The 13887-nt window shown below is 49.9% G+C and overlaps 1 protein-coding gene across 8 annotated transcripts in view; it reads left to right on the forward strand.

Annotated features, from left to right (window-relative positions):
- Nucleotides 1-138: 138 nt before the first annotated feature.
- TLN1 (talin 1) overlaps nt 139-13887 on the forward strand; it is a 61763-nt gene continuing 48014 nt past the window's right edge. For 4 of the 8 annotated variants that reach the window (XM_060199207.1, XM_060199206.1, XM_060199205.1 and 1 more), the window contains exons 1-10: nt 239-391; nt 8046-8208; nt 8408-8505; nt 9463-9592; nt 9683-9835; nt 10122-10264; nt 10367-10494; nt 11211-11271; nt 11759-11863; nt 12158-12313. In XM_060199207.1, coding sequence (XP_060055190.1) covers nt 8079-8208; nt 8408-8505; nt 9463-9592; nt 9683-9835; nt 10122-10264; nt 10367-10494; nt 11211-11271; nt 11759-11863; nt 12158-12313 — 1104 coding nt within the window. In that variant the 5' untranslated portion in view covers nt 239-391; nt 8046-8078. Of the gene's footprint in view, nt 392-433; nt 654-4568; nt 4642-8045; nt 8209-8407; nt 8506-9462; nt 9593-9682; nt 9836-10121; nt 10265-10366; nt 10495-11210; nt 11272-11758; nt 11864-12157; nt 12314-13887 lie in introns of those variants that run through there. The other 4 variants (XM_060199203.1, XM_007522815.2, XM_016188036.2 and 1 more) reach the window with 4 other exon arrangements.

Genomic DNA, 13887 nt, shown 5'->3' on the forward strand with positions numbered 1-13887 from the left:
TGCCCTGAGGGCGAAGGATCTGGGCAGTCGGCTCCGCCCATGCCGCAGGCTAAAAAGAAAAAAAAAGAAGGGGTAAAGCCTAAAAGGGAACTGGATCGTCATTGGGGCGTGTTTCTTCCCCCTCCCCACCCCAGGATTGCACCACGCCCAGGCTTCCTGCCGGGGCGGGGCTGCGGGCCTTCAGCATCGAGAGCTGGGGCCAGAGCAGCTTCCTGCCGTCCCCCGCGACCATAGAGCGCTGGCCCAGGGCGCCGCCCGCGGGTGGGGGACGTTCCGGGGCGGAAGTGGCCGAGAGAGTGTCGAAGGGAGGGCGAGGCCGGAGTTGCAGAGCCACCGGGAGAACGAGCGAGTTAGCGGGCCGGCGGGCGGGGCACAGAGCCGGGCAGCGCAGGTAGGCCAGACTGCCGGGCTGAGCTCAGGGTGGGGTCTCAGGCCGGGCCCCGGGAGGCGGACGGGCGGGGCCCCGGCCTGCCTACCCTGCCTGCGCCTCCGGTTTCGGATCCTGTTGCGGAGGGCAGCGTCCGCTGCATCTGGGCTCGGGCCCTCTTGCGGGGTGCAGGCCTTTCCCGGGAGCCCGGCTCCATGTGGGGTAGTCCCGGGGGAGGGCGAGGACCCGGGTGGCAGTGAGACGCCCGGCGGGGCTGGGCCTCGAGGTGAGCGGATAGCGGTGCGTGTGTGGGCAGGAGAGCTGGGGGCGAGCCGGGGGTCCGGTGCACTTGGGTTGAGCGCGGGGAGTTGGTAGGACTTGGTTGTCCGTGTAAGTCAGGCCAGTCTGGGGTAGGTGAAGCGGGACTGAAGATCGACAACTTCGCATAAATGAGAGCGAGATGTCTGGTGTCCGGTTAAGGGTCAGCGACGGGCACTGGGCTAGAAACCCAGTTTCAGGGCAGAGGGGACGTGGGCAGTGTCACCGGTAAACGGTGAAGGGATGGGGTCGGGAAGGAAGTGGCAGAGGAGCGCCAGGTGGAGGATTTGGTGCTCAGGATTCTGCCTCTGCATTCAGCTTGCTTTGGCCCTCTGTGCCTCTCTGTAAATCCAATATTGGAGAATAAAGATCGCGTACCGTTGTCTGCAAGGAAATGGGCAAATGCCGAAGCCCATACTGGGGATCAGAAAGCAAATGAGGGTCAGAGTTAGTGTTAGGATTGAGGGGCAGTCTTAGGGGTTCCGATCGGTCAGGGTAATGGATCCCAGGCAGGTCACATTTAAGAGATCCGCAGTAGATAGATAGATGCCCCTTCCTTTTGGGGCGGGCTCCTATTCCTGTGTCTGCTCAGAAGCTTCTTTTGCCCAGGAAAAAAAAGTAATAATAAAAATAGAGGCAAGCCAATTTGAGGCTTATGCCTGGCCTCTAAGCTAGGGATTCCAGCATCTCTGTTCTCTTCCATAAACCCCAGACTTTCAGCGGAGGGGCTGGGGTTCCTGGGTTATATTGTTTATAAAATACGAATAGGAAAGTGACAGGGACCCAGGAGATGTGCCGGGCCTAGTAATGAGTGGGGGACTGCCCAGGGGAAAGGGGATTGATGACTAAGGGGAAAGCAGACCAAGGAAGCACTGTTACCGTGGAAGCGGATGACTGAATCCTCTCTCTGCAAGTTCAGCCCTACTGCCTCCTGTTTCTCTCTCGCACAGTAGATGTTAAGCCCTTCTCTCCAATTTTTTTCCCTGGCTGTGTGTTTCACAGCCTTCCTGCATACTTTAATATAGTATACTTCCCTTGACTTTTAACTCTGATGTTGTTGCCATCTTAACCACCTCCAGCCCAGTGCAGCTGCTAAGTACCTCCAGTACCTGCTATTGCCCTGCTCCAGCTCTACGCCTCCTTAATTTCTTAGTCCAGTTGTAGATCCCCTCCCCCCACACCCACTCCCCCAGCAGAAAAGAGGAAATGAGACCCAAAGAGGAAACTGGGTCTTGCTGATCCCACGCCCAGCCAGGCCACTGACCACACCCCCATTTCACTCCGAGCTTGACCCTGCCACTGACCACAGCACTGTCCCCTAGCCCAGCCTGACTCAGCCACTGGCTGCATCCCATGCCTCCACCAACCCCAGCTTTAGTTAGACGCTGTCGCTGTTCCTTCCCTCTCCCTCCGTTCCCAGCCTAATTTAGCCGCTGACCACAGCCCCATCTCCTCTCAGCCTGCGGCAGCCAGACCTGGCCTCTGATCTCATCCTGTCATTCCCTGATAGAGCGGCACTCCACAGCATTCTTCCTCCCCTCCCACCAGCCTGATCCAGTGACTGATCGCAGATGTGTTGTTCCCTGCCGGCATTTCCCCTAACCTTTCTCTCTACCCTGTCTCCCCCATTTCCAGAGCAGTTCAGCCCCTAGCCTCATCCTTCCTTTTCCTCACCGGCTGCTTCCTAGCTGCATCTCCATTCCATTCTGCCCACAGTCTAGTCTCAGCCTCACCTTCATACCCCCAGCTCACACTGAGTGCCTGAGTGCCGAGGTTGGTGACAGGAAACCAGGGAGCCCCTGCCTGAGCCTGGGCCCTGCCCCCTGAGGGTTGGCAGGACAGACTGTCATCAGATCTTATTCTTATTATAGATTTCTGAGTGGGAGAAGATAGCATAATGGTTATGCATAAGACGTTCATGCCTGAGTCGCTGAAGATCCAGATTCCACCCCCCCATACCACACGAGCCAGAGCTGAGCAGTGCTCTGATAGAAATAATTAAATAAATAGAATGTAATGTAATTAAGTCTGAGTGACCACCTCTCCCTCTCTACCATTCTAACTCTGGTTTGGTTACCCTTCACTTGTGCTAATGCTGTGTCCCCCTAACCAGTCTCCGCGGTAACTGCCAGAGTAGTTTTCCTACCGAGAGCCTCGCCTCTCTGGCCCCCAGCAGGGTATAGCTCCTTACAGCCCTCTCTGGTCTCCCCTGCTGTCCGTGCTAACCCTAACCTCCCCACCACTGCTCCGTTACAGGTGCCCCGTGCTTCAGCCAGCCTGCCTACCTGCCTACTCACTTCCCTGAATGCTTCTCCACGATTTCCTGCTTCTCAACCTTTGCTTATGCTATTCTCTCTGCCTGGAATGCTTCCCTGACTGTCTCCGGCTGCTGTAGTGGAGAAAGCCTGGGCTTTGGAGTAGAGAGACCTGGGTTCGGATCCTGTCTTCACAACTTACTAGCTGAGTGACTTTGGACAAGTACCGTGAACAAGAATTTGACTTCTTGAGCCTCAGTTCTCTAATTTGTCAAAATGGAAATGACACCTACCTTGCAGGGTTGTTGTAAGGATTCAATGATGTATATACAAAGCAACTAGTCAATATAAACACAAAACCACTTACAGTCAATAAAAGGTAGATGGTGACAATTTTTTATCTTTATTATTTTTTTAATTCTAACTTCAAACAATACTTTTCACAGAGACTTTTTGGTTCCCCTTCCCTGAGCTAAAGGGATTGATCGTTCCTTTTCGCGCACACCTCTTACCGCCCAGCACAGCCTGCCTTCAACGCTAAATTCAGCATGTAGCGCGCCCACTTAGCTGACTGGGCAAAGACTAGGGTTCCTCTTCTTGGTTCTCAGTCACTGAGCGTTCGACCCAGAGCCTTCCCCAGACAAGTCCTGGAGACGTGTTTGCTGGGTGAGTGGAGGATAGGACTTACTCTGTAAGCGGAGGAGACGTGTTGAGTGCAAGCCTCATGTGCTTGTGAGGTAGCTATGTGCGTGGGATGGGTCTTTGGAAAGATAGCGTGGTCGCGATGGGCTCTGTGTAAGGGCTGTGTGTTTGAGATAACAGGCTTGTAGAGACAGTGCGAGCAACTCTAAGGAAAATGCATACGTGTGGATGGAGGTGGAGGTGGGGCAGGACTGTGACGGGGGACATCAGGTCCAACCCTGTGCTGCCCAGTCCAGCCCTAAATGAGCCTCTAGCAGCAGAGGCCGGATGTGTCAGTCCTACCCACAGCCCTCCTCCCCCTTCCCCGCGGTTGTGGACTCAGAGGCCAAATTTGGTAACAGACTGAGCATTACTCCCCCAACCCTCTTACATTCTGCCTCTGCATTCAGCTTGCTTTGGCCCTCTGTGCCTCTCTGTAACTCCTGCCTTCCTGCAGCTCCCCGTACCCCAAATTCTTTACCCCCAGTACATTCCATTCCTTGCTGGGATTTGACCCCCTGTCCTGCATCCCCCCCCCCCCATTGCCCAACTTCTCTGGAATGCATCTCAGGAATGTCTTGGAGGAGGAGTTCCCTGCAAGGGGGTCTGGAGGTTGTTACTATGCCATAGGACATGATAGAAAGGAGATAAGAATTTTCAGGTCAGAAGGAGAACTTGGTAGCTTCTCAGACTTCTGAGAGCCTTGTCCTCTGGCCTCATCACACTCCCACCAAGCCGCCTCTGAGTTTCCTTCCCTCCCTCACTCATAGCTGTGTGCATAGCCACTTAAGACCATTCTGGAGTGAGGGCAAGCGTGACTCAACTCCCTTATCGGGGTCTCGCCAGAGGTTCCCGTGCTAAGGAAAGATGGGGTGTCCATATGTCCGGAGGAAATAGGGGGAGACAGGAGATGTGTCATTTCATCTTACAGTGGAGGGTTCTTTCAGTCCTGCCCTCAGCCCCTCTCATCCTCCAACCCTCCAGCGAGCAGCCAGCCAAGCCCAAGCCGGAACTAACCAGGTACTGGAAGCTGTGCCTCCAGGAACGGAGCTGGGGAGATGGGGAGGGTCCCCACTTGAGGGGAGTGAATACTGAGAGTGGGCTGCTGTGGTTTTTAAGGCTGGCTGGTATAGGAGATCAGAAATGGCCTATCAGGACTCTAGACCCTTCCCACGTCTGCTTCCAGTCTCCTAACTCGATGGATTTTCAGTGACTCAGTTTCTCCCAACTTATTTATTTATTTACAAGAGAGAACTAGAATCTTACTCTGGCATATGCAATGCTAGGGATCAAACTCAGGACCTCATACTTAAGCATCCAGTGTTTTCTCCACAGCACAATCAAATCTCCCAGGCTTCACCCTCTCTTTTTAAAAAGACTCACTTATTGATTGACAAGAGAGGGAGGGAGAGCCAGAGTATGACTCTGGCATATGTGGTGCTGGGGACCAAACTCAAGACTCCAAGGTTTAGTATCCGACAGTTTATCCACTTTGCCACCTCCTGAACTGCCTTCCTAACCTCTTTACCCTCAAACACCACACCTCTCCTCAAGTTTCCTCTACCACCAGCTAGATCCTAACACCCGCACCTCTGCTTCTAACCTTCCCAGTTCCAGTTCTGCTTTTTCTCCCTTGGGCTAGCAGTTTGCCTGGAGGGGAGTACATAGCCTGGACTTGCTCTTTCTCTTAGTCAGAAACACCAATCCCAGTATTGGGCTGGGTCACATCGTCACCAGTTGCTGGGCAGACTTGCCAGCTGTGCACCACCTGCTGTCTCCAGTGGTTCCTCCAGCCCTTGGAGTGTACTGCTGGAGAGCAGAGTGGGACTAGGACCCTGAGCTCTGTTAAAAATACTATCAGGAGACAGCAGATGGAGGCAAAGTCGAAGGCAGAGAAAGAATTGCAGTAAATACTGCATGTTAACTCACTGACTTGAAAGGAGGCAGGGCTGAGAAGGACTGGGCTCTTTCTCTGGCCTGTCTTGAAGGCCTCTCCCCAATCCTGCTGTCCCACATCTATTTCCCCTTCTGTACAATGGAAAAGCTGACCATTTCTGAGATCCCTTTGGATTATAGAATCATAATTTTAGGTTGACTACCTAGAAAGCATGGATACCTATAGTTACCGCTTGCAGGCTGCAAGATCCTGGGAGGTGGCGGGATAGCCAAATGGTTCTGCAAAAAACTTTCATGCTTGAGGCTCAGAGGTCTCAGGTTCAATCTCTAGCACCAGCATATAAGCCAGAGTAGAGTAGTGGTAAAAATAGATAAATAAATATATAACAAATACTCTTCAGAATTAGCTAATAGAATTTCTTCATTTTTGTAGAGAAGGAAGCTAAAACCATAAGAGAGAAAGTCTCATACGGTGGAGTTGGGCAGAGCTTTGAAAATCCCGGGGGGGTGGGGATGGAGCTAATGGAATAGCTCACTTGGATAATGCACTGCTTTGTCATATGTGCAACTCAGGTTCCAGCCCAGCAGCCACTACATTGAGGGAAGCATCAGTGCTGTGGGCTTTTTCACTCTCTCTGCCTCTCTGCCTTCTCTGTCTCTATAGAAAAAAAGCAAAGCAAAAAAAAAAAAAAAAAAAAAGACAGAAAAGACAGCAAGACATAGTGGGAGAAAGAGAAAGACTGTATCAGGACAAGACAAAACAAGGCAGAGGGGCAGGGCTGAGAAAGGAACAGGGACAAGGAACAAGAGAGACACTTGGACGGACAAAAAGGGGACACAGAGCCCAGAAGGGGCCCGGGGCAGTTTCCCAGGTAGCACTGCACTCCAGACGAGTGTTGCACCTTCACGTCATCCCTTCCTTCCCGCGTATGAGACGCTTAGCACTGACCCTACCGATAGAGGGAATGCTTCACTCTTTTTTTTTTAATCTTTTTATTTATTTTATTCCCTTTTGTTGCCCTTTTTGTTTTATTGTTGTAGTTATTATTGATGTCATCGTTGTTGGATAGGACAGAGAGAAATGGAGAGAGGAGGGGAAGACAGAGGGGTTAAGAATCCTTCACTCTTTAGAAGTATTAAATAAGGGGAGTCGGGCAGTAGCACAGCGGGTTAAGCGCACATGGCGTGAAGCGCAAGGACCAGCGTGAGGATCCTGGTTCGAGCCCCCGACTTCCCACCTGCAGGGGAGTTGCTTCACAGGTGGTGAAGCAGGTCTGCAGGTGTCCATCTTTCTCTCCCCCTCTGTCTTCCCCTCCTCTCTCCATTTCTCTCTGTCTTATCTAACAATGACGACATCAATGACAACAATAATTACTACAACAATAAAACAAGGGCAACAAAAGGGAAAATAAATAAAATATTAAAAAATTTTTGAAAAAAGAAGAAGAAGTACTAAGTAAGGGCTGCAGAGATAGCATAATGGTTCTGCAAAGGACATTCATGCCAGAGACTCTGAGGTCCCAGGTTCAATCCTCAGCACCATTATAAGCCAGAGCTGAGCAGTGCTCTAGTCTTTCTCTCTGTATCTCTTTCTTTGTCTCTCTTACTAAAAAATAAATAAATAAATAAAGTGACATTATTTTTTTAATATTTATTTATTCCCTTTTGTTGCCCTTGTTTATTATTATTGTAGTTATTGTTGTTATTGATGTCGTTGTTGGATAGGACAGAGAGAAATGGAGAGAGGAGGGGAAAACAGAGAGGGGGAGAGAAAGACAGACACCTGCAGACCTGCTTCACCGCCTGTGAAGCGACTCCCCTGTAGGTGGGAAGCCGGGGGCTCGAACCGGGATCCTACTCCGGTCCTTGCGCTTTGCGCCACATGCGCTTAACCCGCTGCGCTACTGCCCGACTCCCTTTTAATAATTTTTTTTATATTTATTTATTTTTCTTTTGTTGCCCTTGGTTTTTTATTGTTGTTGTAGTTATTATTGTTATTGATGTCGTTGTTGTTAGATAGGACAGAGAGAAATGGAGAGAGGTGGGGAAGACAGAGAGGGGGAGTGAAAGATAGACACCTGCAGACCTGCTTCACCACCTGTGAAGTGACGCCCCTGCAGGTGGGGAGCCGGGGCTTGAACACGGGATCCGTCAGCCGGTCTTTGCACTTGCACCACGTGCACTTAACCCACTGCGCTACCGCCCGACGACATTATTATTATTTTTTTAAATAAATAACATACAACCATGGTGGGAAGGTAGCATTAGAGCACACAGGACTTGCTGCCCGAGATCCCAGTGCTGCTTAGACCAGACCTGTGCAGTACCCTGGAGCCTCTCTGTCTTTCTCCAATAAAAATAAGTAGGTGAATAAATCTTGGAAACAAAAGACAACCCCATGACTAGTTGCTTTGGTGAATCCCTTTCATAAACCCCTTCCTGAGACTCTGAAGTTGCCCCCACTCCCGCACCTCTTCCCCTGTCCCTGTGAGGGTGATTCTAATGTCTCGCCCGATGCCACGGGCCAGGTCTAGCCAGGCTGGAGAAGAAAGGCCGCCACCATGGTTGCACTTTCGCTGAAGATCAGCATCGGGAATGTGGTGAAGACAATGCAGTTCGAGCCGTCCACCATGGTGTACGACGCCTGCCGCATGATTCGTGACCGTATCCCAGAGGCCCTGACTGGCCCTCGTGAGTCTGGTGCCCCGGGTGGCTGGGGTGGGAGGCCTTGTTCTGACGCGGGCGCTGGACCTTGAGGGACGACCCTACTGACCATGGGACTCTCCCCTTTAGGCCCAGCATGACTGAGGAGATAGTACAGGGCAGTGGTGCAGTCGTTTAGCCACACTGGGGTCCTCCTAAGTCTGGGGTGGTCCATCCTCTCTTTTAGCCACGGACTTTGGGCTGTTTCTGTCGGATGATGACCCCAAGAAGGGCATTTGGCTGGAGGCCGGGAAAGCTCTGGATTACTACATGCTTCGAAATGGGGTGAGTGAGTGTGACTTCATCAAAGACCACCTGCATATATTGTCTCTGACCTGCTCTGGCCTTTCTGTTTATTACAAGCTTTTTTTTTTTTTTTTTTTTGCCTCCGGGGTTATTGCTGGGGCTCAGTGCCTGCACCATGAATCCACTGCTCCTGGAGGCCATTTTTTCCATTTTTTACTCAACAGGGCAGAGAAATTGAGAGAGGAGGGGGAGGTAAAGAGGAAGAAAGAGGGAGTTGGGTGGTAGCACAGCGGATTAAGCGCACATGGCAGGAAGCAAAAAGACCGGCGTAAGGATCCCGGTTCGAGCCCTCGCTTCCCAGGCGGTGAAGCAGGTCTGCAGGTGTCTCTCTTTCTCTCCCCCTCTCTGTCTTCCCCTCCTCTCTCCATTTCTCTCTGTCCTATTTAACAATCAGACAACATCAGTAACAACAACAATAATAACTACAATAACAACGAAAAAAAAAAAACAAGGGCAACAAAAGGGAAAATAAATAAATATTTTTTTTAAAAAGGGGCCCAGTGGTGGCGCACCTGGTTGAGCGCACATGTTACAATGCACAAGGACCCAGGTTCGAGTCCCCAGCCCCCACCTGCAAGGGGAAAGCTTCACAAGTGGTGAAGCAGTGCTGCAGGTGTCTGTCCGTCACCCTCTCTCTCCCTCCCTTCCCTCCCGATTTCTCACTGTCTCTATCCATAAATAAGTAAAGATAATAAAAAAAATTTAAAAAACAAAAGAGGAAGAGAGGAAGATAGACATCTGCAGACCTGCTTCACCGCTTGTGAAGCATCCTTGAACCCAGATTCTGGTGCTTAGTACTACATGCACTTAATTGGGTGTGCCACTGCCCATCCAATTAAGTAATTTAGTAATTTACTTTCTTGCCCTTTGACCGTGAAAGGAAAGGGCTATCTTTAGCTTAAAGTTGGCCCCCACCTCCTTTTCCTGCCCCAACAGGACACCATGGAGTACAGAAAGAAACAGAGACCCCTCAAGATCCGCATGCTGGATGGAACTGTGAAGACAATCATGGTGGATGATTCCAAGACTGTCACTGACATGCTCATGACCATCTGTGCCCGCATTGGTGAGGGCTGTCACAGGGCCGGGCACCCCAGAGCAGGGAGACCCCATTTCAACAGTGTCTGCACTGCACCAACCCACCCCCCTCCCCTAGGCATCACCAACCATGACGAATACTCGCTAGTTCGAGAACTGATGGAAGAGAAAAAGGAGGAGATGACAGGGACCTTACGCAAGGACAAGACACTGCTGCGAGATGAGAAGAAGATGGAGAAACTAAAGCAGAAACTACACACAGATGATGAGTGTAAGCAGAAAAAGGGGGAGGGAGGGCAAAAAAAAAAAAGAGAGAGAGAGAGAGAGCATTGGAAATGGCCAGGTAGCAGGGGACAGCCAACTCATTATTTATTAAGCATCAGCTTTTACAAGGGTATTTTAGGCACTAGGGATGCATCAGTCATAAAATAGTCCTACACTCTTGGAACTTAACATTTTAGTGAGAGAAGAGAGGAAATGAAGAAATAAAAATGCCAGTGATCAGACAGCACAGGGGCCTTGGGGGCTTGGCATTGAGGGGACTCTGTGTGCTGCAGTGAACTGGCTGGACCACGGCCGGACTCTGAGGGAACAGGGGGTAGAGGAACATGAGACTCTCCTGCTTCGGAGGAAGTTCTTCTACTCAGACCAGAACGTGGATTCCCGGGACCCTGTACAGTTGAATCTACTTTATGTGCAGGTGTGGAGAGGACCCACCCAGGAGGGGGAGACGAAGGAGGCACAGTGAGGGGTAACCTTGTGCCCACACACAACATTCATCTCCTTTCCCTGTGCCCCCTAGGCACGCGATGACATCCTGAATGGCTCCCACCCTGTCTCCTTCGACAAAGCCTGTGAGTTTGCTGGCTTCCAGTGCCAGATCCAGTTTGGACCCCACAATGAGCAGAAGCACAAGGCTGGCTTCCTCGAGTGAGTGATCTATGCCCCGTGTCTTGCCAGGGCCCAGGAATCACTACCTGGAGATAACAGGCCGGCCCCCGTGCCAGACTGTTCCCCCCCCTTTTTCCTCTTCAAAGGCACTAGGGTCCCACCCTCATGAATAGCTTGTTAGTTTCCGTCATCCATTTGTCTCCTCAGTGACCCCCTATGTGAAATCTGAACATAATCCGTAATCTCTCTACCCCTGCCCTCCACCTCTAAAACAAGGTCATTATTTTATTTTACTTACTTTCTTTATACTCTGAAGAATTCTACTGCAGTAGCCATATAGAGACAGAGGAGACTTAGTAAAAGCCTCATGGGTTTCATCTGGCATTCCTCAACACGTGCAGAGTTCAGCATGTCTGTTGCCAACTTCTCCATGCATGGTTATGTTTCCAGTAAGCTCATTTTGCTCTTGGTTTCCTGAAATGGTGCCACTTACCTTTTTCCCCTCAGGGACTGAGCTGCCAACTCAAGTTCCCTCAGTCCTTTTCCCTGTTGAGAGAAAGACACAGGCTGCATTCAAGAGCTAATGCTAAGTCACCTTGGCTGCAGAGACAGTCTAGGCTCTATTCCCTCAGTCTTCCTCCTCCCTAAAGGTAACAACTGTCCTAGACATTTCCTCACACCCCTAGGCCCACAGTCACGGCCCATACAGCCTTGCTGCTGTCCACTATGTGCTGACTCTCCCTTTTCTGATGTAGCCTGAAGGACTTCCTGCCCAAGGAGTACGTGAAGCAGAAGGGAGAGCGTAAGATCTTCCAGGTGAATGGGGACAAGAGAAAGTGTCTGGGATGACCTGGGAGCTTTGCTGCTTAGCCCCCTGTCCCCTTCCACCACCAGCCTGTTCTCCCACTTCTGTGCCAAGAAAGCAGAAGTCCTGGGCTTTGCGTCACAACTCTGTTCCTACTTTTGCCATAGAATTCACTTCAGTAGTCTGTTTTCTTTACCTCTAACAAGGGATAACAGTACCTGCTCTGTCTGTGTGGGATTGACAAGAAAACAGAAAAGCACATGATGGCTTTTCCGACAGCCCAGTATTCCCCGACTATCCAGTCCCTTGATTTGCTGCTTATGCAGACGCTTGATTGTCTTCTCTCCCGACGCTCTTCTTGTTTCTTCTATTTGCATCCCGAACTTTCCTGATTCTCCACAATACTTTCTTACAACTAATACGTCAACTTACCTCCTTGTTTTTATGATATTATGCTCCACATGTGTTGCTAAGTCTATTCCCATTTCATACTCCCAGGCACACAAGAACTGTGCGCAGATGAGTGAGATCGAGGCCAAGGTACGCTATGTGAAGCTAGCCCGTTCCCTCAAGACATACGGCGTCTCCTTCTTCCTGGTTAAGGTGGGCAGCAGACCCTTCTCTCTGTCTTCCTTTCCTCTTGGAAAGTCTCATTTACACTTCCCATCATTCTGTGTGTCCCATTCTCTGCCTCATGCACACGCGCCCTATCTTCACTCCACCATTGCTTCCCTTCATGCCCTGCCTTCCCTTCCCTTCCCTTCTCCCTCTGCCCATCCATCGACGCCCATGTATATCTCTCCTGCTCCCCTCTGTACCAAGTCACATCTAGATCTGATCATTCACTCCTCATTCAGCCTCTGACCTATAACACCAACGGCAACTTCCACCTCACAGGAAAAGATGAAGGGGAAGAACAAGCTGGTGCCCAGGCTTCTGGGCATCACGAAGGAGTGTGTGATGCGAGTGGATGAGAAAACCAAGGAAGTGATCCAGGAGTGGAACCTCACCAACATCAAACGCTGGGCTGCCTCCCCCAAGAGCTTTACCCTGGTGGGTTTGGGAGCCTAGAGAAGGAAGTGCTTTGTGGTTTTTTGAGAAGGAGCAGCTGGAGGTCTCCCTCCCGCCTTGGGGCAGGTGTACTGAATATGACCTCAGAGGGAAAAAAGAGCTTTGCAGCTACTACAGAGAGACTGAGGCTAAAGGAGAGGAGAATATTCTGCTGGGAAGTGACTAAGATGTCTATGAAACTTAATTCTTTAAAATCAACAAGACAACAGTGGGGGAGATAGCATAATGGCTTTGCAAACAAATTCTCATGCCTGAGTCTCTGAGGGTCCAGGTCCAAACCCCCCCCCCCAACACCACCATAAGCCAGAGCTGAACTGTGCTCTGATAATAAATAAATAAATAAATAAATAAATAAGAGAAAAGGAAAAGAGAATTCCAGAGTTGATGAAATCATACTTTGTTCTCCAGCTTCCTTTGTCTGAAAAAAATTTTTTTCTCTCTATGTCTGTCTGTTTTTAAATAAAAAGAATGAAAAGGTCAGGCTTGGAGGCTGCTTGTGACATATTATCACATATGCATAAGGCTCTGAGTTCGACCCCTGGTACTGCATTAAAAAAAAAAGAGAGAAAAAAGATGGACTGGGAAGATGACTCAGTGGTAATGCAAATGCATGAGACCCTGAATTGTCTCTTTGGTACATTTAAAAAATACAAATAAAAAAGATTCAACAGGACCAGGGAGATAACACAATGTTAGGGCACAGGACTTGCCAGTCTGAGGCCCCATGTGCCATCCCCAGCACCACCAGTTACCAGAACTGAGCAGTGATCTTCTCTTTTTCTCTTATGAGAATAAGTTTGGTTTTTTTTTTTAGTCAAAACAAAACTGAATCCCCTGCACCACCATAAGCCAGAGCTAAGCAGTGCTCTGGTGAAAAAACAAACAAACAACAACAACAACAAACTACTGAAACCAGCAAGATGAAATCACTGGAAACTTGGGAAGAAAGAGACCATTTATTTATTTTTGATAGAGACAAATTGAAAGAGGGGAGAGGTAGAGAGGAAGAGAGACATTTGTAACACCACTTTACCACTTTGGAAGCTTCCCGCCTACAGGTAGGGACTGGGGGCTTGAACCCAGGTCCTTGCCACATGGTGATGTGTTTATTGTACCCAGCTCCAGGAGAGGCAATTTAAAGAAAAGCCTTCCCTCTTTTCAGTATCAGCGTCCTACAGTAGTTTTCTCCTCTAGTGTTATGATTTTTGGTGTCATAAGTCAGTAAGTGGCATCAATTTAATGAAATGCCCCAGTCAGAGAAAGAGAATTCAATAAAACAACCTTTCTGTTTTGGGCACTAGTGGTGGCCTTCAGTCATGGCCATTTAGTAATAAGTGTTTGTGTATGTCCTCCTTCCCGATTTTATTATCGAGGTGAGAGAAAAGAGATTTCCCAAGTGACACGTTTCTGAAACCATGTGGCATAAAAGACCATTCCTTCAGGAGCCAGGTGGTGGCGCACCTGGTTAAGCACTATACGTCACAGTGCTCAAGGACCCAGGTTCAAGCCCCTGGTCCCCACTTGCAAGGAGAACTTCACAAATGGTGAAGTAGGTC

The sequence above is a fragment of the Erinaceus europaeus genome, chromosome 10 (assembly GCF_950295315.1).
Source record: "Erinaceus europaeus chromosome 10, mEriEur2.1, whole genome shotgun sequence".
Lineage (NCBI taxonomy): Eukaryota > Metazoa > Chordata > Mammalia > Eulipotyphla > Erinaceidae > Erinaceus > Erinaceus europaeus.